This window comes from Pavona decussata, unplaced genomic scaffold (assembly GCF_977016875.1).
Source record: "Pavona decussata unplaced genomic scaffold, jaPavDecu1.1 SCAFFOLD_180, whole genome shotgun sequence".
Lineage (NCBI taxonomy): Eukaryota > Metazoa > Cnidaria > Anthozoa > Scleractinia > Agariciidae > Pavona > Pavona decussata.
In genome coordinates, this window is record NW_028145590.1 from 1,008,595 (window position 1) to 1,030,000 (window position 21,406).

Below are 21,406 nucleotides of genomic sequence, written 5' to 3' on the forward strand. Positions count from 1 at the left end.
TTTTTAAGTTATGACTTCCTGCAAGAATTGAGTTCGAGTTAAGCCTCGGACGTACAAGCAAACTCGTTCCCTCACCGTGGTGCGAAATCATTGGGCTCTTTGCGTGGAAGTTAAACCCTCGCATTCCCATCTGGGTTTTTTTTGTTTTGTTTTTTTTCCCTTTTTTGTGTTACAATAGCCCATTGCAAAACCGCGAGGAGAATGGGGACGAGTACTCGTCTATTTTGTGAGGCCAAGCTCAATATAAAAGAACCCTACTCAAATATCGCCGTTCGATATTTGGGTAGGGTCCTCTGGTTTAGCTGAAATACTAAGACATTCAAATGGAAACTCTTCAAAATATTAGTACCTTTCGCAAAATTTCAAATTGGACAAGAGCACACCATGAAAAACATGAAAATGTTGAACATGGATTGGATAGTTGTCATAACATCATAAGGGCTTGCATAAACTCAGCAATAATTCAAAACCTACAACAGCGCGCTTTTGCGACCTGGCCTTTGGGTGAAAACGAGGCTGGCGATGACCGTGCTTCAAACAAACCTCGACGCTTTTCACGTAAATATTACGGGTTATTTTTGTTAGCCTTAAAGTGTACTGACGTTACTGTTTTCTGCAACCACTAAGTGGAGTCTTCACCCCATTTTGTGCTCTTTAATGGAAAAAGAAAGGAAATCGATGGAAGTTAGACACCTTGTTCTACCAACAACCACATGTCTTTGCAAGCGAACTAGTCATTGACGCCATTTTGAATTAGCAAAAAACACATCAAGGGAGGCATTTGACGGAAAGTACCTTTATTACTGCTCAGTAAACCGGAAAGGAACAAAAAGTAAAACTACCAAACATTTATTTTCCCAAATACGGCAGTTAACTACCGGTAGATAATTTCTTAACGTAAAAACATGCTTTACACCATCAAAGTACTTTAGTTAATTTAACAAAATATTTAATTCTGTTCGTACACAGTAGCTAATGAAGTACACAAATATGCCCAACTTAGGGAACTAGTCATAACAAGTTTGTTCGAAGAGGACCCACTTTGTCTGGGGTAGGGGGGGGGGGGGGGGGTTATCGAAGATACAACCTATCTCATGAACATTACCGACAAAATTTTATTGGCTTTAAAATTTGTGATGACACAGAAATATTCAGCTAACAAGAGTCAGCATTGCTAGATAAACAAGAAAAGTGAGGTTTGGATCTCATTGTCATATTTACTTCTGAATAGAGGGGTGGCTATGCAATAGACACCATCTTTTGAGGTTGAGAAAGGAAGTGCAGGCAGAGGCCACCATCTATTTTGTGGTTTCGTGGGTCCTGTTCGAGTATAGTAGTTTTGACCACTTCCCTTATTTCGTGGTATAATGGTCGTTTTGTGCACTGGTGTTACCTTCTGCTTCCACGTGCAGTTAATTTATTACTTTTAATACAAATTATTGTGGTCAAACATTTTTACCTGGCTTATAACACTGAAGTGCTAGTCATACCATTGCCAGCACACCAATGACAACTGTCCGTACGTACAACTTTTGCTTACCGACTGTCGCATGCGATGCGCTGCTCGCGTCTTGCAAAAAATTGCACACAACTCTCGTCACTCAACATTGCCTATACCTACGACATATTTTGTGACGTACACGACAGTCGTAAGCGAGTTGTAGGTTTGATTTACACGAAACAATTCGCGTCGCAGGCCGGTCCCAAGCTTGTTGCATGCGACAAAGTCGTACCGTGTAAATCGCCCTTAAGAAAAAGCGGAAAAATTGGTCGCAAAAATCATTAGACTTGTCACAAGTCGACTTCGAGGCGCCGGCGAAACATGAGCAATGATGAGATGAGAGACAAAGTCTGAACTCCAAGAAAACGGACTTTTAAGAAAGTCTACAAAATTATTGGTAAGTGTAAATTATGGCAAGGTATGTAGCACTGTAAAATAACAAATCATAATTACAGGTACGATATCACAGGAATAGTGAAATTTCACATGACACTAAATTTTCATAAACTTGCAGAAGTTGTCGACTATTGTTTATAAATAAGAGGCGTCCTTTCATTAAAACATTAAATTAGTATAGGTGAAAAGCTGCAAAAGAAAATTAGACCCCCCAAATACTCCTATCAACGACGTAAGCTCACTTAATTAAAATAAATCCATGGCTCGAAACGATACAATCGCTGTAAAAGATTATAATTTTCTAATTCTTAATCTTTCTTAATTCTTTAACAATGGTATTCTTACGTATAATCGTTACTGAAAAAACACACCAGCAAAGGCTCTTCATGCTAATAGTATGGTTAAATGCCTAGTAACGACAGAAGAGAGATGTTGCATTTAAACAACCTAGTTGTCTTTCTTGTCTTCTCCTGATTGGGTTTCATCTTTTTCCAACTGAGCCTTTCGATTAAAAAACAACAGAAAAACAATTACATTACACTTTGGTTGAAGCGGAATCAAGTATGTACATGTCTTAATCCCGTGATTTCAAAAATTCATACCAATGACAATGTACTACATCATAAACCCCACCTCTCACGTATCTGTGAGAAGATGACATGTCACTCCCAACCTTCTGTGATATCTCCCTTTCACCCATCTAACATGATTACAGTATATACATTTCTTTCTCCCTCTCTCTTATCTGTGACATGATGACTCCTTCTCTCACTCACCTGAGGCAAGAAATCTTCTCCCTCTAAACTCATCTGTTATATGATCCCTTCTACTGGCCTGTGTGTGACATAATGACACCAGCTTCCAACCACCTGTGACATCTCCCTCTCACCCCTCTGACATGATTACGGTATGTACATTTCTCTCTCCCTCTCTCTTATCTGTGACATGATGACTCTATCTCACTCATCACTCATCTGAGACAAGGAATATCCTCCCTCTAACCCATCTGTTATGTGACCCCTTCCACTTTCATGACTCCTCCCTTCCACTCATCGATCCTTGTATTCAGCCATCTGGGCCCAGTTCTTTAAAGCCTGATTAAGCTAATCCTGGATTAACGTGAAATTTGATTCACGTTTAATTACTAATTACTAATGTACATGTATGTCAATTGCACCCAGCATGATTGACATGATTTTATTTTGCTTTGTCTACAGGCACAGTAACAAAGAAGCATATCAACTGGCATGTAGACACAGAGATGAGCAACAACAGCTATAGTGGCCCCAACCATCTGTGACAAGATAATACCTTCTCTCTAACAACCTGTTCCATCATCTCTCTTTCCCCAGCACCTCCCTCCAAACAACAACGACATCAGAGCCCTCACTTCCATCCACCTTTGACACCAAGACCTTTCTTCTGACCCTTTTCTCCACCTCTACTCATCTATGACAGGTAAACATGCCTAATGACCACTCCCTCCCCAGCCAACTCCTACATGTACCAAGCCATCTTTGCCATCGTGCCTCACCAATCCCTCCCAGCCCACATTGACATCATAATACCTCCCTTCCCACCAAGCCATTTATGCCATCATGACCCACCCCTCCCACCCAACCCACAGTGACATCAAGACCCCTCCCTCCCCACCCACCTGCGCTTTGGAGTGTTCATCCAGCAGCCTATCATACTCCCTCGTCAATCCAGCAGCTTGTTCTTTCAAGGCTGCCAAATCCTTCTTGGTCTTCTCAAGCTCTGTAGGGAATTTAAAACCAACAATCTTATGATAATTTCAAAAATCATATTAACTTATTTTAAAAATTATCCAACACCACTTAGCCCTGGTCAAATAACATGCAAAATGATTGCAAATGTGAAATGTGGTACAGTAAAAATCCAGTTTGTGGTTATTTGTATAGTAAAACACCGGCTTTTTAAATTTAAAAAAAAAAAAAAAAAAAAAAAAAAAAAAGAAAAAAAGAAAGAAAAAACCCTGATCCCTTAAAAAATTTTATAGAGGACATGTGAGTTGGTTGGTCAATGTTTAACAATGTTTTTATTTCCAGCTCAAAGCTTGCTGCCCACAGAGCTAAGGAGACATCAGTTATCACAGTGTTTGTTTTAAAGTAGAAACGCTACTAGCCCTAATCCTAAAAGTAAATATAAATGTTTACTAAAATTCGTTGTTCCAGTCCTACATGTGTCACACATCCTTTGCTCTTAAATCTATAAGTGCTGATATCAAAAGGTACATTCTCTTTACCATTCTTCATATATTTTCTTAGGGAGCTACTTAGGAGAATTTATGTGAAAACTAAGGCGATTTGGTGACCATTAGTTGGTCACTAGGACAAGGAGAAAGCAACACATCCTGTTAGTAAAACAGAACCCCGGCATTAAAAATATCATACTTAGCAGCACCTTCGGTCCTCTCTGCCAGCTTTTTGGATTTCTCCTCCAAGGCTTCTCTCATTTCTTTCAACTCCTCGTTGAGTTTATCTTCCTCGTCGACACCTTCCTTGGGTTTTCCTCTGGCATCCTCGATGGACTGTTAAAACAGTAAGGAAATGCATTTATCTCAAAAATTTCCCTCTGCGTGGAGATGCAATGGTGTAGTGGTTAGAGCATTGGACTTTCAATTGTATTTTTGGTCGGAAGATTGGAGGATCGGTGGTTGGCCTCTGTGTTATCACGCTGTTTCCTCAGGCAAAAAATTTTACTCCACGTTTTCTCTATTCACCCAGGTGTATAAATGGGTACATGGGTAACTTCAACATACTACTGGGGGTAACCATGCGATGGACTAGCATCCCATCCAGGGGGAGGGTAAGAACACTCCTAGTTGCCTCATGTTACACAAACTGGAATAAAATCTGGTCGTCTGGACCACTTTGGCTTGTAGCGTGATTTTCCCCTTTTGTTATCTTTCTCTCTATCAGGACACACAGTAAGATACAAGTACATTTTAGGTAGAACTTATATTAACTACTCCTAAATGGTACATGTACATCTAAAAACAAGAATTCAACTACAGACAATGATGCAATGGCATACAAGTATTGGTGTTCATTTGGTGTGAGTGAAATGAATGATACTTAAAAAGTGAAAACTAACATTTCTGCAGTTCATTTGATTCCTGACAACATCCACCCTCCCTCTTACATACCTTTAAACATTACCTTTTTTAGTTTCTCATTTTCTTCCATCACCTGTTCACACTGCTTGGAGACATTCTGAGCCTGACGCAGGCTGGCCTCATTAGAAGCCTCAAGAACTGAATAGCCAGAAAGGAGTCTTACAACACGACGTAACACTCTAGCAAAGCAAAAAGAAGTTGAACGTATCACAGATATTCAAATAAATGTTTTATAATATTATATAATTGGAGTTTAACTGTCAAAATTTTAGCCCTCAAGTTACTAATCCACTTCCAAGGCTCTTATATGTTTTTACAATAAAAACTTTGTGATTAGAGCACTCAGGGGAATCATCAATCTTTGGAGAAGCTGGCCATTAGAAAGTCCCCCATTATTGTTTCAAAGCCACTTTTACTGCATCTTTCAATAACATACGGACTCTGAACTTCAATCCCAAGTGACGATTTGCGTGTCTTACTCAACTGCCGTCAATCATAATTACGGTGACAACTGGCTGACCGCAAAAATACAGAAACCGACAAAGTGGATCAAAATCCGCCAATCCGGCCTACAAACATGACCTTTTGACCAGTTGTTGAGCAAAACGCTATTGTTTTCTAAGAGATTGACGGCAGTGAAAAGTTTAACAGTTGGTTGAATCTTGAACTTCAGAGTCGGCATGTTATTGAAAGGCACAGTAAGCTCCACATAGGCAGCTGTCTTCACTTAAGTTGCTGTGATGTCCATAACATCCGGTCATCCTGGGGCTACTTATGACAGCCCTTAGCACTATGATGACTTACATCAAAAGAAAGAGAGAAAATCCAGAGATGTATAGATTGCGTTGAGCACGGAACAGCTTCATGTGCGCCATTGTTTCAGCCTGGGGGTTGTTGTGCAAGTCTTGAGGAGTACCTTCAATTTTGCTGTACTTCCTGGTCTCGCGGATAGAATCTGCAACACCAAACATACTTTTAAATATTGCTGAAAGTCTGTTATGTTGAATATTAATTTTCACAGAAAAGTCAAATCAAATGATCTGGGTTTTATGCAGTTCCTTTACACTTGGAATTGAAGTTTAATTTTTGATAATTGAAAGAATGGCATAAAGAAATATATAACATCCTTGGTAGCCTGCTGATACCATACAGTGTACGTGGTTGTACAACAACAAGCTTGGTTTTATCAATAGAATTGATGACAGAAGTAATCTGGCCACCGTGAAGAGATTTCAAATTACCTTTTCAATTATGTTGATAAAACAAAACATTCATTTTCCACTCTCCACTGACAGAGCACCACAGTTTCTTTAGAAAGTAACCCCATTGTCCAGTTGTACAACAGTTGTACGATTAAACTTTACTTATTTTATTTCTTTCCTTGTAAATGTTACTGACCAGTACTATTTTGTTTGTTGAAAGCTTCTTGTTCAAGAGTTTTGGGAAGAAACATAGCTGTTCCTTATTAATATTTTACTTACCTACTGTATTTATTCATTTATTTATCATCAGTCAATTAAGCTTATTTACATGTAGGTATCTACTTCTTCTATTAGACGTCATTATTGGAAGAGCATTCTTAAAATACTCACAGGAATATTCATAATTAGTTATATGAGTTTTTTGGAAGAACAAGAAGAACAAGAAGAATTAAATGGTGTTTTGGGCTTAACAGACAAAATTTGTAATGGCTATTTATTGAAAGAGAACACCCAAACAAAGAATGAACATTTGCATGAAAAACATGCCATACAATAGGTCTAGTTTTATTATTATGATTATAAATTTTCCCTTCATATAGAGATTCTGTTATGAATGGCCAATGATACTGTTGACTTATAAAGAAAAATACTTAAGCCCCCCCTTCTCCCCCCGCCAGAAAAAACCAAGATACCTGTATGATTATCTGATCCATATTTAAGAGAAGAGGCTTATTATTATTTCACACTGGTTGCATCAGCTCAATAAGTTAAAATAATAATTATTTTAGCACACATCAATAATTGATGTGTGCAACAATGTCGTTGCAGACATTTTTAACAAGACACATCCCTGCTAAAAATAGGAAGCGATGACTCAACCTTAAAATTGAAAGTAACTTTGAAAGGGGCCATCTTCCCTTTGGTGAAGAAAAACATTGAAGAAAAAAATCTGTAAAGATTTCTTGTTTTCCGGGCCTATTTTTTCTTTCGTTCGTTGCAATAAAATGATAGATTTCAAGATTTGAGCTTTATACTATATTTGGACACCTAAATTTTATCTGAAAGCATATAAAAATTTATTCTAAAAAGCTTTAAAGTTAACACTCGTTTGAAAAACAAGTACAGTGCCAAGAGAGGTCTGCCACGTATGCATATGAGTACGGTTGTCTGGAGATTTATCTTTTCTTTGATCTAATAGCTTGTTGTTTTTAACTGACGTATGTATACATTAGCTACATATATGGCTATAAGGCAGGGGTGGTAAGCATTTTAGCTTCAATTCTTCCTTACCTGCCAGAAGCAGAGCCATCACTATAACAATCACATTGAAATAGAAATTCCCATATTCAAACAAGGTTGCTACGACCCTAGAGTTGAAGATTTGGTTCCATCTGAAACACAGAGCACAAAATGATATTGTTTCAATCCACAAGAAACGAAAGTGAATCGTACACATGTACGATAATTTACTCCGCATTCATGCTCGCTTTTTCTCAATTTGAAACTCTACAGGAGCTTACCGTCTTGGAGAAATAAAAGGGAGACAGAATAAAAGCAAGACGCCGATCTCTGTGTAAAGAAAACCAGCTGCGACCGTCCATTGTAGTGTCATGATGGAGAAAATTGAAGCTGTCCTGTGATCGTGAACAAACCGAATGAAAAATAAGGTTGACTCAACTTTACCAGGTAACCAAGCTTTAAACTTAGTGGCCTGGCACGATCCATCGCTGCCATTCGGGATGCCCGATTTTAACCGAGTTCCCCCTTCGGACTCCGAAGTCTCCCGACAAAATTTACGTGAGGTGCACCACAGGGCGCCCACACAAACTATGTGACCGTTTGTATTTTGAATCTATAGAGGCAATGTATGGGAATATCGAAAATCCTCGTATTATCGTACTAGATTGCGATAGATATTCTCATTTAACATCAAAATAAACGTAGTTTTACCTTAAATGTTGTGTGTTGTCGTTCCTGAGGTTGAAGACGGCGATTTCAGCCATTTGAAGGGTTCGGCGTGAACGTTCACTCGAGCGTATTACGCTCGAGTGAACGTTCACGCCGAACCCTTCAAATGGCTGAAATCGCCGTCTTCAACCTCAGGAACGACAACACACAACATTTAAGGTAAAACTACGTTTATTTTGATGTTAAATGAGAATATCTATCGCAATCTAGTACGATAATACGAGGATTTTCGATATTCCCATACATTGCCTCTATAGATTCAAAATACAAACGGTCACATAGTTTGTGTGGGCCCCCTGTGGGTGCACATGATTTGCAAGGAGCACATAGTTCGCCTGTCCTTTAGGACAGTTCTCGGCAAATTTTTGCAAAACTGTTGTTCCTAGAAGCTAGGTGGATCTTTCAAGATGGCTGCATATTCCTTGTTGTTTTTCATATTGGCTAGCATCTTTCTGTGTTTTCCTTCCAAGGCATCAATATGGCCACTTCCTTCCTCCATGTCTCTTTCTGGACCACCTCTTCCAATTTCTCCAGTTTTCGTGTTCAAGACATCGTCGACGTCCGGGGTCCTTAAGCGTGGAATTACACGATACTTGGAAATAATTCTGCAGCAGATCGGAAACAAGAACCTGGTAAATCTTCGAGCAAACGATCAAAACCTGGGTGAACTTGTTTTGACAGTACAAAATGACAATGAAAGTTTGCATGTTGATACATCTTATTGGTACATGTTGAAAGTAAGCAATGGACAGGCCAGTATCGAGGCGAAAACTCCGTATGGTGCATTGTAAGTGACTGATTTCTTGGCCATAAATTGTGAATGAGTTTCAGTTTCACATACATGTACCATCTCAATATGCATGGATGGGTAATGACCCGCACCGTTTGATCGTCGGACAACAGAACAATTTTCCCAGCGGTAAAAAACAATGCAGCTGCAGCTTATAAGGGTCCAGTGAAAAAAGAGCTTTTGAAAGGTGCAGATCTACTGGGGAGTTGGAGGGGGGGGGGGGGGGGGGAATCTGGGTGATTATGTTGAGTGAGACAGGGTGTTTGGGATCTTTATGTGATGTCTGTATGCAATGCTGATCTCATTGCAAATTAATTTTTATTGAACTAAACTCATCCTATTAATACCTTCTTTTTTCTGGCAGACATAGACCCTTATATAGCCCGGATAACGCAAAGCAACTGACTATGTATGTTGGAAAGAGCACCATAAAATAAGTAAAAAGGCCGTAACTATGGGAGTCAAATGGCTCTTAAAATGTGCGGTTCCAGAAAATATTCATACTCCCCCCATGGAAGGTTTTTTTTAAAGGAAATTTAAACAAGAGCCATTAGTTTTGAAACTGAACAGTATTATTAGGGAAAATTACAGTCAGTTCTTTCTAAACCTTCTTAAACTTACTTGCAGATATGGAATTGAAACCTTTTCTCAGCTTATTGCGGAAGGAAGCTTAGTAAACAGCACGGTCAACATTGATGATGAACCAAGATATGTGCATAGAGGTCTCATGTTGGACACTGGGTGAGTGTTGCTATGAAGTACCCACCGGTAAACAGAAAGAAAGATGGTAAACCTCAGTCATAGCAGAAGAAAGGTTTAGTATTGAACATGTCACTGGCATGCCACAGACAAAAAAATCTGAATCCTTGTCGTGGGAGCCAAACCCAGGCTAGACTACTTGTGGACCCCCTTTTCTCTAAGATCCGTCAAGGGTTGATCAATCCGTCACTCAAAACACCTCATTATGCATGTATAAGAAAGTGATATGTCATCATTTTGGAATCTGAAAATAAGGTAATCTGATTGGTTCATTTCGATCACATTCCGAATATGGCTTTCTGATTGGTTGCCTTCTAGGGTTTCCATATATCCAGATCTAATACTACTTATACCGTAAACTGCTGTTCATAAGCGCTAGCCCTGGGCTTATGCAACTTCTTAAGGGGTTTTAGATGGGGTTATAAATGGAGGGGCTTATATCCAAGGGGGCTTATAACGGGAATAAAAAAAAATGTTTCGAAATGAGCTAGTGTTGATCAAAAATACATGTACGTTTTTCATTTCTGGTTTTTAATTAAGCTTAAAAACATCATTGATAATAAAGTGAATCGGAACAATAATATTTATTGTACAGTAATACTACAGTAAATTAAGCATTGAAAAGTATTTTTCAATACATTATTTTAGTTATACAGTAGTTATATGAACAGTACATGTAGATAGTAACATTAGCTTATTGTTCTACAACAATTTTTCCCGATTGATTTTCTGTTTGAAGTACATTGCAGTACAGAGCTCTGTGAAAGTGCTTAATATCACTCAAAACAAGGAAAGTTAAAGGAGGCTATGTTGTAGGTTAAAATGAATCCCAGGTGAAAATGATTTCAACCTAGGTTGATTTGTATTTTCCTTTGTTTCAGATGTAAATTACCCAACCGTAACAAAGGAAAATACAAATCAACCTAGGTTGAAATCATTTTAACCTGGATTCATTTTAACCTACAACAGCTATATCTGGGGGGGGGGGGGGGGGGGTATAATTGGATGTACATGTATTTTTTGATTTACAGATAGATGGGTCTATAATCAGGGGCCTTATACATGTAAGCAGTGGGGCTTTTAAGCGGCAGTTTATGGTACATGTATTTGTTAGTATTAATAGTAGATGTATGATTTCTTTTGTTGTAATACAGACGGAGGTATTTTCCCATTGAGCTTCTGTACAACATCCTGGACGGCATGAGCTATGTCAAGTTAAATGTGCTGCATTTCCACATATCAGATTGGTGTCGCTTCAGCATTGAGAGTAAACTGTAAGTCTTTAATAACAATAATAATAAATAACTAGTAATAATCAAAGATTAGGGAGTGCTTTCGATGATCTCAATCCCAGGCTCTTTGCCAATTTGGTGATGATGTCATCTGCCCTTACAAAATTTGTGGGGGATGCCAGATAATTGTGTCCCAAGATCCATTCTTTGATCGATCGACTTTCCCATACAATCATTATCTTGACTCCAATCTGTGTTTGGAGTGCGTTCTTTTTATGTCGAATGTGCTGTTCTGTCTGCTGAACGTGCTATTAAAAACATCATACAGAAGTTGCCATGCTCTAACAATAGGGAGTTTAAGCAAATCGCTACGGCTGGCGCTGCTACGGCTATCGTGGTTAAGGAGGTCTGGGGAGAGTACTTCGCCGTAGCCCGCCAAAATTCAACTTTAAGCAACGCGAAATACAAATAGTACGGCTGAGAAGTTTTTAAGACTCATAAGCGTCTTCGAGGCTTCGTACGTCTAAATGACTTCGTTCAAAGAAACAAGGGATTTCGTTTTACTTTGCTATGATCAAGGGATTCTTAACGACGAAGAACTCCTGATTTTGTACGAACAGTACCAGAGTCCAAACTTAGACCTGCCGTACAGTTCATATCCACTCTTCGACCTTGATGATATGGGAGATGATGAATGCCTTGCGGAATTTCGAGTGAAGAAGCGAGATATACCTGCACTCGCAGAAGCACTTCAAATCCCAGATTGGATTAGCTGTAATCAGCGAAGCAAAGCCGAGGGCACAGAAGCCCTTTGTATGCTGCTAAAACGCTTTGCTTACCCTTGCCGGTACAGTGACATGGTACCACGGTTCGGTCGTCCTGTCCCTGTTTTGAGCATGGTAACAAACGAGGTGCTTGATTACATCTATACAGCCCATAGTCATCGAATTATCGATTGGAATCCCGCAGTTTTGAACCCACCAGCATTGCAAACCTATGCCCAAGTTATCTCCCAAAGAGGGTCCCCATTGCAGAACTGTTTTGGTTTTATCGACGGAACAGTTAGGCCTATCGCGAGGCCGATAATAATCAGAGAATTGTCTTCAACGGTCATAAAAGAGTGCATGCTTTAAAATTCCAGTCCCTAGCTCTGCCAAATGGGATCATTGGAAACCTGTATGGCCCTGTTGGTAAGTACTTCTGTTCTTGAAGTTTCCCTTACCTGTAAAAGGTGGAAGTCAGTGGCAGATCCAGGTGCTCAAGAATGGGGGGTGGGTCTAAGGAGGGTGGAGCCCTCCCCTAGACCACCACTAAGACTGGTCAAAATTGTAAGTCTAAAGAAAAGTATTGCTTTCACTTGAGCATTGTTGTTGTCTGAATAATGCAGGGTATAGGATGCATGGTAGGGATTGACAGTAGTTTGTCTGAAATATTGGAATCTGATTTTTTCTAATTTTTTTTTTTAACAGCTTTATTGGGTACTCCACTTACAGTATATAACATCAATAATCAAAAAAAGAAGCGAGACCCAAAAATGGTAGGTGCAACGGGACGACCATGCGAGGCACCGCCCCTGGATTGACCTAAATAATTATTGATACCGACATTATCTGCAGATAACAAACATATTTTTTAATTTTTCCTAGAAGGAAGAAGGCATGATGCTGGAATGCTTCGGGATTCTCAGCTTCTGCAGAGTTTACAGATGTTTGCTTTCGATCTCCATGGGCAGCCAATGTGCATCTATGGCGACCCCGCCTATCCCCTGAGGGTTCATTTGCAGGCGCCATTTCGCAATGGAGTGTTAACTCCTCAAATGCAGGCATACAATTCAGCAATGAGTGAAGTTCGGTCCTCAGTGGAGTGGTTGTTTGGGGACATCATAAATTATTTCAAGTTTTTGGACTTCAAAAAAAATCTGAAGATTGGATTAAGCAGTGTGGGGAAAATGTATGTGGTGTGTGCACTTCTTAGGAATGCACTCACATGCCTCTATGGCAACCAAACATAAGAGTTTTTTGAGCTTGACCCACCCAGTTTGGAAGATTACTTTGCCTAAAAAAGAGTACAAATTTAGCATTTATTGCATTTAAGTTAAGAGTTCCTAGAGCTGAGTCTCAGTAATGGTGAGGCTTTTTTCCCAAATGAGAAATGGAACATAAACTCAACTGTCAATTGTACATGTATGTTTCACAACCAAAGACCTTTTTATGATAAGGCACAAACATTAAGATGCTGTAAGTAGAATTGAAATAATAAAATTTTAACATTTAATCTTTGAGTAAAACTTTGATGAACTGTCAAATTCTTCCAACTAGTGTCATTTCACATTTATTTTTTCGAGGGGTTTCAGTTTGTTTCTGGTCCAAAATTTTATTTGATAGTTTTATTTTTATTTTCCTTTTTTTTTTTTAAGTCAAGGAAAATAGAAAAACCAAACTGGTTTAAAAATTTTAAACCAAAAACAAATTTAAATCACAGCATATGCCTGTCTACTTCTAATTAAAAACTGAACTTTGGGTTGAAAGCATTCACTAATGACAACAGCCCAAGTTAACACAAAAAGACCTGCAAAGGGTAACATCAACAATACAAAAAGGTAAAGATCTTGAACCATGTTCTAAGATTTCTTTGGTAGCAATCTTTCGATAAGGGCCATCATGGCTGCTGTCTGTTGTTGTTGCTGCTGCATCATGGCTAAAATCTGTCCCTGTCTGGCAGCTTCTTGTTGTTGGTGTTGTTTCTTTAAGGCAAGTTCTTCCGTTCGAAACTCATTTTCCTTCTCTGCTTTTTCCTTCAAAAATTGCACTGCATCATTTCCACTCCGCCTGCGTTTTGTCTGCCTTACTTCATCACCCTCAGCTTCGGATCTCTTCTTTGTCTCTCCAAATCGCTCCATGGCCTCTTTTCGCATTTTCTCTGCAGTTTGTTTGTCTACCTCAATCTTCTTTGAGGTTCCCTCGGAATCTCTGGTTTCCTCTGCCAACTTTTCCCGCTCTATTATTTCATCAATTAAGGTTTCAAGTTCAGTTAAATCATCCACTGCGATTCCACTAGCTGATTCTTCCTCTTTCTTTTTTCCAAGTACCTCTTTTGAAGCCGTTCCATCCTTTCTCGGACACCTCTTTGTGTGACTTTAAATTTCACCTCTTGATTCTTATTCAAGGCTTCAGCTATTTCAGACCACTTTTTTCCTTTTTCATTACTTCCTTTCTTATACTTGTAAGGTTCTTCTAGTAGTACCTCCCGGCATAACAAAGTATCATGCATTTCTGTCCACTCCATAGGCCTGGATAGGAAATCACAAAGCTTATTCAACACACAGTTCAACTACATGTAAATTTGGTTTGGCTCAATATAATTGCACAAGAGAAGTTATATTCTGGGCTGCTTTTTGTTTCTAACCACCACCGACTTACATATAATCAAAAGAATTTCATTTGAGAAAGATCCCTGAATTATTTTATATACAAAAGGTCACAAAAGGTACAGTTAAATACATCCCAGTAGAGGAATCAAAATGTAACACCATATGGTAAATTTAACTTGAAAAAGTGAAAATGAGGTGTAAATTTCATATATTTTAACTATAAAAACAGGGAGACTCGCTCCCAATAAACATGTAAGCCTATTTATATTCATTACAAACGTCCACCAACACATATAAAACGCATGCAAAATCCAAAATTGGACAGTGCACATTAAAATTAAAATTCAAAATAGATGTTAATTGAATGCGTTTCTTTAACACTTGTCTGACCAGCTGTTAATAGATTCCAACGTCTGGAAAAAATGTAAGCGTTCCTGTGAATGAGTGAATTATATTACGTGTGGTAAAAATGCCAATTTGGAGCCTCTATACACCAAATCAAAGTTTCTACACGGTCCCGGCCTTCATAACTCTGGTCATTCCTCAGCTTCAGTTATTTGAATTTCAAGTAGTCTTTGAGCTTTGAAAAGGAAAACTTGGACTTTGTACTTACGCATTTCTCCTGCCGTTCGCTACGTTGGCCATGTGCTCACTGCTTTGATCCTTCGACAAACCGGCCAGGATGCAAAAATAAGTCAGATTCACTCGGTAAGGAGCAGGGAGCTTGATAAATATTCACGATAAACTATTTCTAAGGATTTTTAAATGTATTTCATTCGCTAAAATTGCTCGAGTCTGTATAAAGCGGAGAAAGAAGCGACATAAGTCCACGTACCACAGACTACGCCAAAACCTTCCAACTGGCGTAGAAGGATTTCCCGCTACGGCTGGATGCGAACGACTGACATGCGCAATGACTCGTAAGTGGATTATTTTACTTCCGGTAGCCGTAGTGAGGCTCGCCGTAGCGATTTGCTTAAACTCCCTAATAATTATTATCTAAAACACTAAAAATTAATTGAAAATTAAGAAAAGAATTTTTTTTAACTATGCAAAATATTTAGAAAAAAGATGAGTCTGAACTAAACGTTAGCCTGTGCCGGATCAACAGCTGGTAAATACACTGTACCGTCTGCGAATTAGTACCCAATTTCTCATTCTTGACCCCAAAAAGGTGCCGCTGGGGGTCTAGAACAAGGATTTGGGTACTAATTCACAGACGGTATTTACCCGGCAGTTGATTCTATCTCTGTCTGTCTAAGCCTTTTGGCAATTGAAGGGATGTGTAGAATAAGACACTATAATAAATTGATTTTTGATGTACAGCGGTAAGGTCATTCTCCTTTTGTTTCACAAGGGAATACAAAGCAATGTGGAAGGAGAATCTAGCAATTTATCAGAAGTCACTCAGGGCTTTTTTTCAGGCACCCCCCAATTGTTTGTAGATCTTATTTGTATTGATCCAGAAATAGGTAAAAGAAAAAGAGGGAAGTAGCTAAAAGAAATTAGCCAGAACAATTATATTATTTAAACATTACATGTACATTGAATGCTGCAGACCATCATTTTCAACATTTAAACTTAAGCTTGTGTTCTGCAAATTAACTTTCCATGTTTCAGTTACCCTGAATTACGAAATGGTGAAAGTGAGTTTTATAGCCAAGAACAAGTCAAGTCTTTGGTATCATACGCTGCTGACAGAGGAATAAGAGTCATCCCAGAAGTGGAATCAGCGTAAGTGTGGTTATTAATTATTATTTTCTCGGGTTTTGGGGCTATCATCCTGTCCTGTGTTGTCCAGGCATATAGAAATAATGTTTATTTTTATTTTAAATGTTGTTCAAAATAAAAGATATTTATTTTGATCTGTTATTTTATTTTTTAATGTTACCTTTATGGTTTTGAATCTTTATAATTTTCAGTTCTCATGTTGGTGGTATGGTGGGTCTGAATAACAAAACCAAAGGACTGCGATTCTGCAACATTTCAGGATTTCTTGAACTCTACAATGATCCTGAGGTATGTGTGAAAAAGTCAAATTACATTTTTGTCCAGAGACACTGTTGAAAACATTCTGGGCCAAAATGAATGAAAATTGATGCATCAACAACTATCAATGGCCCCTTACCCTCAATGACATTACTGTATTGGCTGACATATCACAACAATGAGGAACTTCTTGGTAACAAACCATGACGATGACAGCTGGCAAGTCAACAACACCTCAAAACAACAGGTTTAATGAGCAACAAATTGCTGTACATGTACATGCCGTACACAGTTTGATACATTTCTCTGAAAACAAGGCGATTATTGACATGCGAGGTTTCGTGGAGGACTGGAGTGCCAACATGATGGTGAATTTTTTATCGTCTGTCTTAACTTGCACACCTCTCAACTACACTGTACCAATGTAGTTTCTTTCAGCATAAAGATTGTTTGCCCTCTTTGTTCAAGTTTAATTAACAAGTTACAGTAACAATGACAACAATCTATTTGTACCAAAAAAAGAATTTGCAGTTTTGATTTCAACAAGAAAGTTGGTAGCAGGGCACCCAAAATAACTATGGCAAGCTGAAGTAAAACTTAAGTCGGGTGCCCCTTAAAGGTTTATATTTAATTTGTTTGGTCAGGCAAAAATAATAATAAAATAATAAATAAACAAATAATCATGAATTCGAAGTAGCTCAAACAACATTAATTATTTTATGTTTTCAAGTGATATAATTTTGTAGTATTATTTTCTTGAAGGGAGTCACAGTGACAACAATGAAAAACATTCTTGAGGAAATGATGACTTTGTTTCCAGACCAGTTCTTTCACTTGGGATTAGATGAAGTACAGACTTCCTCTGTGTGCAGCCTAGAAAGTGAGGAATTATAAGATCAATCAATCATTTCAGTCAATCAATCAATCAATCAATCAATCAATCAATCAATCAATCAATCAATCAATCAATCAATCAATCATTCAAAAACTCAATAATTCATAAGCCCATTAATCTGTCAAATGGTCACTAATACATCATGTGCAGTGACTTTATATCGATAAACCTCCTCCTTATTAGTGTGCGGTGTTTTATCAGCTGATAAAACACTCCTTGTTAAGGCCGGTTTACACATGCGATTTTTGATGCAATTTTTGTCGCGATTTCCACTGCGAGAATGTGAAGAAGTTGCCATTGCTTGCCTGTGCATTGTGGTTTAATGCTAATTTCCAACATTCACAAAAGCATTTTTGTTATGAACTCTATTGACACATGCTTTTCCAGGAATGTTTTTGAAGCTGTTAAAAAAACTTGCGGGATATGTTTTATCGGATCTAAAACCTCTCGGCTGCACCTCGTGGTTTTAAACCCGATAAAACACCTGCTCGTTTTTTAAACATTAGATGAATCCAGAACATTTGTTTTCACTCCCCATTGATGCACTGACCCCACTGACCGTTAAAAGATTTTAATGTGTATGTTTATTTGTTTGATGTAAATTCATCTATTAATCTATTAATAGTTATTTAATTTATAATTTACAGATACCAAAAGCCTGGAACAAGAACTCATGGAATTTCTTGTTCAGAAGGGTAAAATACCATATGCCTGGCAAGAAGCTCTATTATCTACTTCTGCAGTAAGTCATTTTTTTGTCTATTAATTGTAGTTAATGTGAGATTTACCTGGAGCTTGTTTTCAAAATGCCCCAGCTTTTAACTTGTAAACAACATGTACCATACCCCAAAACAGCTTTTTTCAGCATGCAGTTTGCCATTTTTTTTAAACCAGCTTTGAAAGCTAAAAATTAATAGTCCCCTTTGGTTAGCTTTGTACATCCATTGAACATAATGCTGGGAATAATACAGTCAGTTAATCAGGTACACTGGGCTGAATGTACATATGATGCACCCTGGCAATTCCTTCAATATTAATCCTTTCCTTTCTCATATCCTTGGCTTCTTGTTACTTGCACCAATTGTCCTCTGTTTCTGTTTTCTAATCATTTGGGCTCAAAATGTTACTTACATGGATTGTAGATCATCTGGATGAGTGGCTGATTCATTCTACTATAAAGAGAGGTGTTTCAAAACCCAATGGAAAGAATGTAGCTAAATTGGAATTACCAGAGGGGGTGGGGTAGGGAGGTTTTGATAATTATTGTGTAGTTCCAGAAAATATTCATCCCACACCTCCCTTCCCCCCTCCTCTGCAGAAGGGATTACCGTGTAGCATGAAAATTTTGCGGGTTCTAATTTTTGCGGATTTTGCGGATTGAGCTCGATCCGCAAAATTTTGTTCCCGCAGAAAATAACACCCGCAAAATAAAACGCCGCAAAAATTAACTCCCTTCAGTCAAATTAAAAACTCCACTTTTGATAGACTTATGCTACTGGAGCGACATGATTTTCCTCTTCCTTCCTCAGTTGACCGTGCAATAAAACTATTCAGGTTTCTTCCATCAAAATATTCTGCTACTTGAACCAGAGCATCGCAAAAATTGATTCCCAGCAGAAATTTCAGTCATCTTGAACCGCAAAAATTAGTTCCCGCAAACCACAAAAAGTCGCCAATCAGCAAAATAAAACTCCCGCAAAATTTTCATGCTACACGGTAGTTCTCAAAGACCAAAACATTTAAAGAACAATATAAAGCTAAACTGGAATTTCCAGAGAGCTACCCTGGTGTCTCCTGTTTGAGAGAGTGGAGGGGAGGTACATGTATGTATTTCTTTCTGGAGTTGCACTAGCTGTCATTATTTTTCTGAAACAACCTATCTCAATCATTGCAGGCAATAAATGGCACGGTACTTCAGGCATGGAAAGGCACAGTGGTAAAAACTCTTATTGACAAAGGATTCCAAGTGTAAGCTGAAGAATTGCAATGTTCTTGAAAACCAGTATTACAATAGACAGTGACAAATGATCGTTGATTTAGGAAAACAACTAACTTAGAATACAAAAATTAATAAAGTAATTTGACATTTCAATGTAATTATAGCTAACATCATTTTCAAGACATTTTAATGACAAATGAGACCATTTAATGAATGGCCTTTATCTTTTTTTTTTAAAATTCTTGGTGTACAGCCTTTCATATAAAATTGTGTTGCTATTCACATGAATTTATTTAGTAGCTTCTTTGAGTTTTTTGTGGGTGTTATAAATGTTGTACTGGTTTGAGCATCAAACAAGTTTTTAATCTGTCCTTTGGTTGGAAGATCGGAAGGTTAGTGCTTTGCGGTCAGATTCCTTCTGAGTGTCTATAATTGAACGAGGGAAAGTTTTATGATGTTAAACTTGTGTGGTAGTTTGTAGAACATGTACCATTTATTTTCAACATTAATTTAAATCTTGAGTTTGTTAAAATGTTTAAATTTAATGTCTTTATTGTATGCTTCTCTCCTTTATTAGCATTAACTCACTGGCTGACCACTTTTACTTGAGTAGCCAGCTGGATTTCAGTGCACTGTGGACTGATATTTCAGCAGGGGTAAGTATGAAATCCAAATACTGAACAGTTTTGGTACATGTATACAGTTGAACCTCCCCTTAAGTGAACACCCGCGGGACCAGAAAAAGTCAGTCCACTTAAGAGAGGTGTCCACTTATGGGAGGTTAAAAATGTAGTGTTTGTATGTGGGTGAGAACATAACCAAGCCTTCAGTTAGAAGAGGTGTCCACCTACAGGAGGAGTCCATCAGTAGAAGTTGCACTGTTTATGTAGCTATCTTATCAATAGTCCTTGTAAGGTGTACTTGTAGTTCCTGAAAATATCCACATCTTCCCTATGGAAGGAGTTTTCTCTAAGCCCCCCAACCCTATGGAAATTTCAATTTCGCTTCATACTTTTCTTTACTGTTTTTGGCCTTTCATGACCCCTAACCCAAATCCCCTCCCCACCCATGTACAGACACCACCACATGTGTTGGTTTGTCATACATTTACATCAACCACTCTCACTTTGATTGCAGCTAAATCCAGATGAGTCGACACATGTCCTTGGTGGTGAGATGGCTCTGTGGACTGATAACTACTGCTTTGTAGATCAGTGTTTCTTGTACAAACGTGGTAAGCCTGAGGCATGGTGGATGTATGGACCTGAGAGTGATTCCCAGTTTACTGAGTCAGCCAGTGGTATTGTGAGTACTGTTTTGCCATTTTTGTGATATTAACTTAAGATGATGACAGTTACCAAGCTATTGCCTGACAAAAGTTTCAGCAAGCCCTGGAGACCAAAAGCTGAGAACTTAGGAGCCCAATGGCAACCTGTGAAATATTAAGTGCTGTTGCAAAAAAAATTAGGCACCAAGAGAAATTTCTTGGGCACCATTGGCTGTAGCTCCTGTTAGGCAACAGCCTTTTGTCACAATTAATACAAAACTGTAGCTTTCATTTGAATGGTAACATGCATTTGGCTTTACATTACATTAACTCAAAGGTAGAGCCACTTTGTACAGTACAATTTAAACTGCATCTGTGGAAATTATTGCTCCATCAAGTTTTCATTTGAGTGGGTAGACGTTAACATTCATTCACAGACTCGCAAGTTGGAACCGTACTACCATAAATTATCCAGTAAATACCATAACTACATGCAAGTACAGCTTAATAGGTTGAAATAGCTTTCAGGTTTCATTATTTTTAAATCTTAAATGTGAGCACTTCCTTGCACAGTGCACCAGACTTAATTAAATTCGTCTTTGCAAAAATGTGACAGCCCAGCACATTGTTCATTGTATTTTTGTATTGTTTGAGGGAAGATATTTCAGTCATTGCGGTTTGTGTCATTGTACTCAGTGATTGGAATGAATTTTCAGATTTGGCCTGCAGCTATTGTTGGTGCAGGCTCCTTTTGGAATTATCAATCACAAGTCAAACCTGACAGCCAGGAGTTCTTAATGGCATTAAATAATCAACACAAGGTGAGGACCAGTGTGTGAATTGCAAGGTTATTTCTTAATTGACATGTAAGGTACAGTAGTTAGCTGTGTGATGTACAAGGTCATTCATTCAGATCATTCAGAAATGTGAGACATATATGAAAGGAAAGTTATCAGTAC

At 38.3% G+C, this 21,406-nt stretch overlaps 2 protein-coding genes and 2 pseudogenes across 5 annotated transcripts in view; 2 read left to right on the forward strand and 2 right to left on the reverse strand.

Moving 5' to 3' along the window:
- Nucleotides 1-776: 776 nt before the first annotated feature.
- LOC146463137 (B-cell receptor-associated protein 31-like) lies at nt 777-7,919 on the reverse strand. Its single transcript, XM_085084790.1, has 7 exons — nt 7,759-7,919; nt 7,529-7,629; nt 5,841-5,991; nt 5,080-5,215; nt 4,322-4,448; nt 3,555-3,655; nt 777-2,398 (listed from the first exon to the last, which is right to left on the reverse strand). Exons 1-7 carry the CDS (start codon nt 7,848-7,850, stop codon nt 2,345-2,347), a joined length of 762 nt encoding a protein of 253 aa, XP_084940916.1. The 5' UTR covers nt 7,851-7,919; the 3' UTR covers nt 777-2,344.
- A 594-nt stretch (nt 7,920-8,513) lies between these two features.
- Nucleotides 8,514-21,406, forward strand: part of LOC146463138 (uncharacterized) — a 21,096-nt gene continuing 8,203 nt past the window's right edge. For all 3 annotated transcript variants that reach the window (XR_014856957.1, XM_085084765.1, XM_085084764.1), the window contains exons 1-11: nt 8,514-8,993; nt 9,624-9,737; nt 10,910-11,029; nt 15,978-16,091; nt 16,280-16,376; nt 17,109-17,226; nt 17,889-17,983; nt 19,136-19,209; nt 19,758-19,836; nt 20,318-20,485; nt 21,164-21,268. Coding sequence is in view for 2 of the 3 variants with exons in the window: in XM_085084765.1 (XP_084940891.1) it covers nt 8,614-8,993; nt 9,624-9,737; nt 10,910-11,029; nt 15,978-16,091; nt 16,280-16,376; nt 17,109-17,226; nt 17,889-17,983; nt 19,136-19,209; nt 19,758-19,836; nt 20,318-20,485; nt 21,164-21,268 (1,464 nt within the window). In the remaining variant the exon portion in view is untranslated. The remainder of the gene's footprint in view (nt 8,994-9,623; nt 9,738-10,909; nt 11,030-15,977; nt 16,092-16,279; nt 16,377-17,108; nt 17,227-17,888; nt 17,984-19,135; nt 19,210-19,757; nt 19,837-20,317; nt 20,486-21,163; nt 21,269-21,406) is intronic.
- LOC146463139 (uncharacterized) lies at nt 11,069-13,232 on the forward strand (annotated as a pseudogene). The gene is made up of 2 exons (XR_014856943.1): nt 11,069-12,177; nt 12,634-13,232. The product of XR_014856943.1 is annotated as an uncharacterized LOC146463139 (transcript).
- Nucleotides 13,296-15,333, reverse strand: LOC146463140 (uncharacterized; annotated as a pseudogene).

Coding starts and splice junctions, on each gene's coding strand:
- LOC146463137 (XM_085084790.1), bottom strand. CDS start 7,850: ATGACACTACAATGGACGGTCGCAGCTGGTTTTCTTTACACAGAGATC. Junction 5,992..7,528: donor GATGGCTCTGCTTCTGGCAG/GTAAGGAAGAAT, acceptor TTGGTGTTGCAG/ATTCTATCCGCGAGACCAGG. Junction 4,449..5,079: donor AAAATGAGAAACTAAAAAAG/GTAATGTTTAAA, acceptor CTGTTTTAACAG/TCCATCGAGGATGCCAGAGG.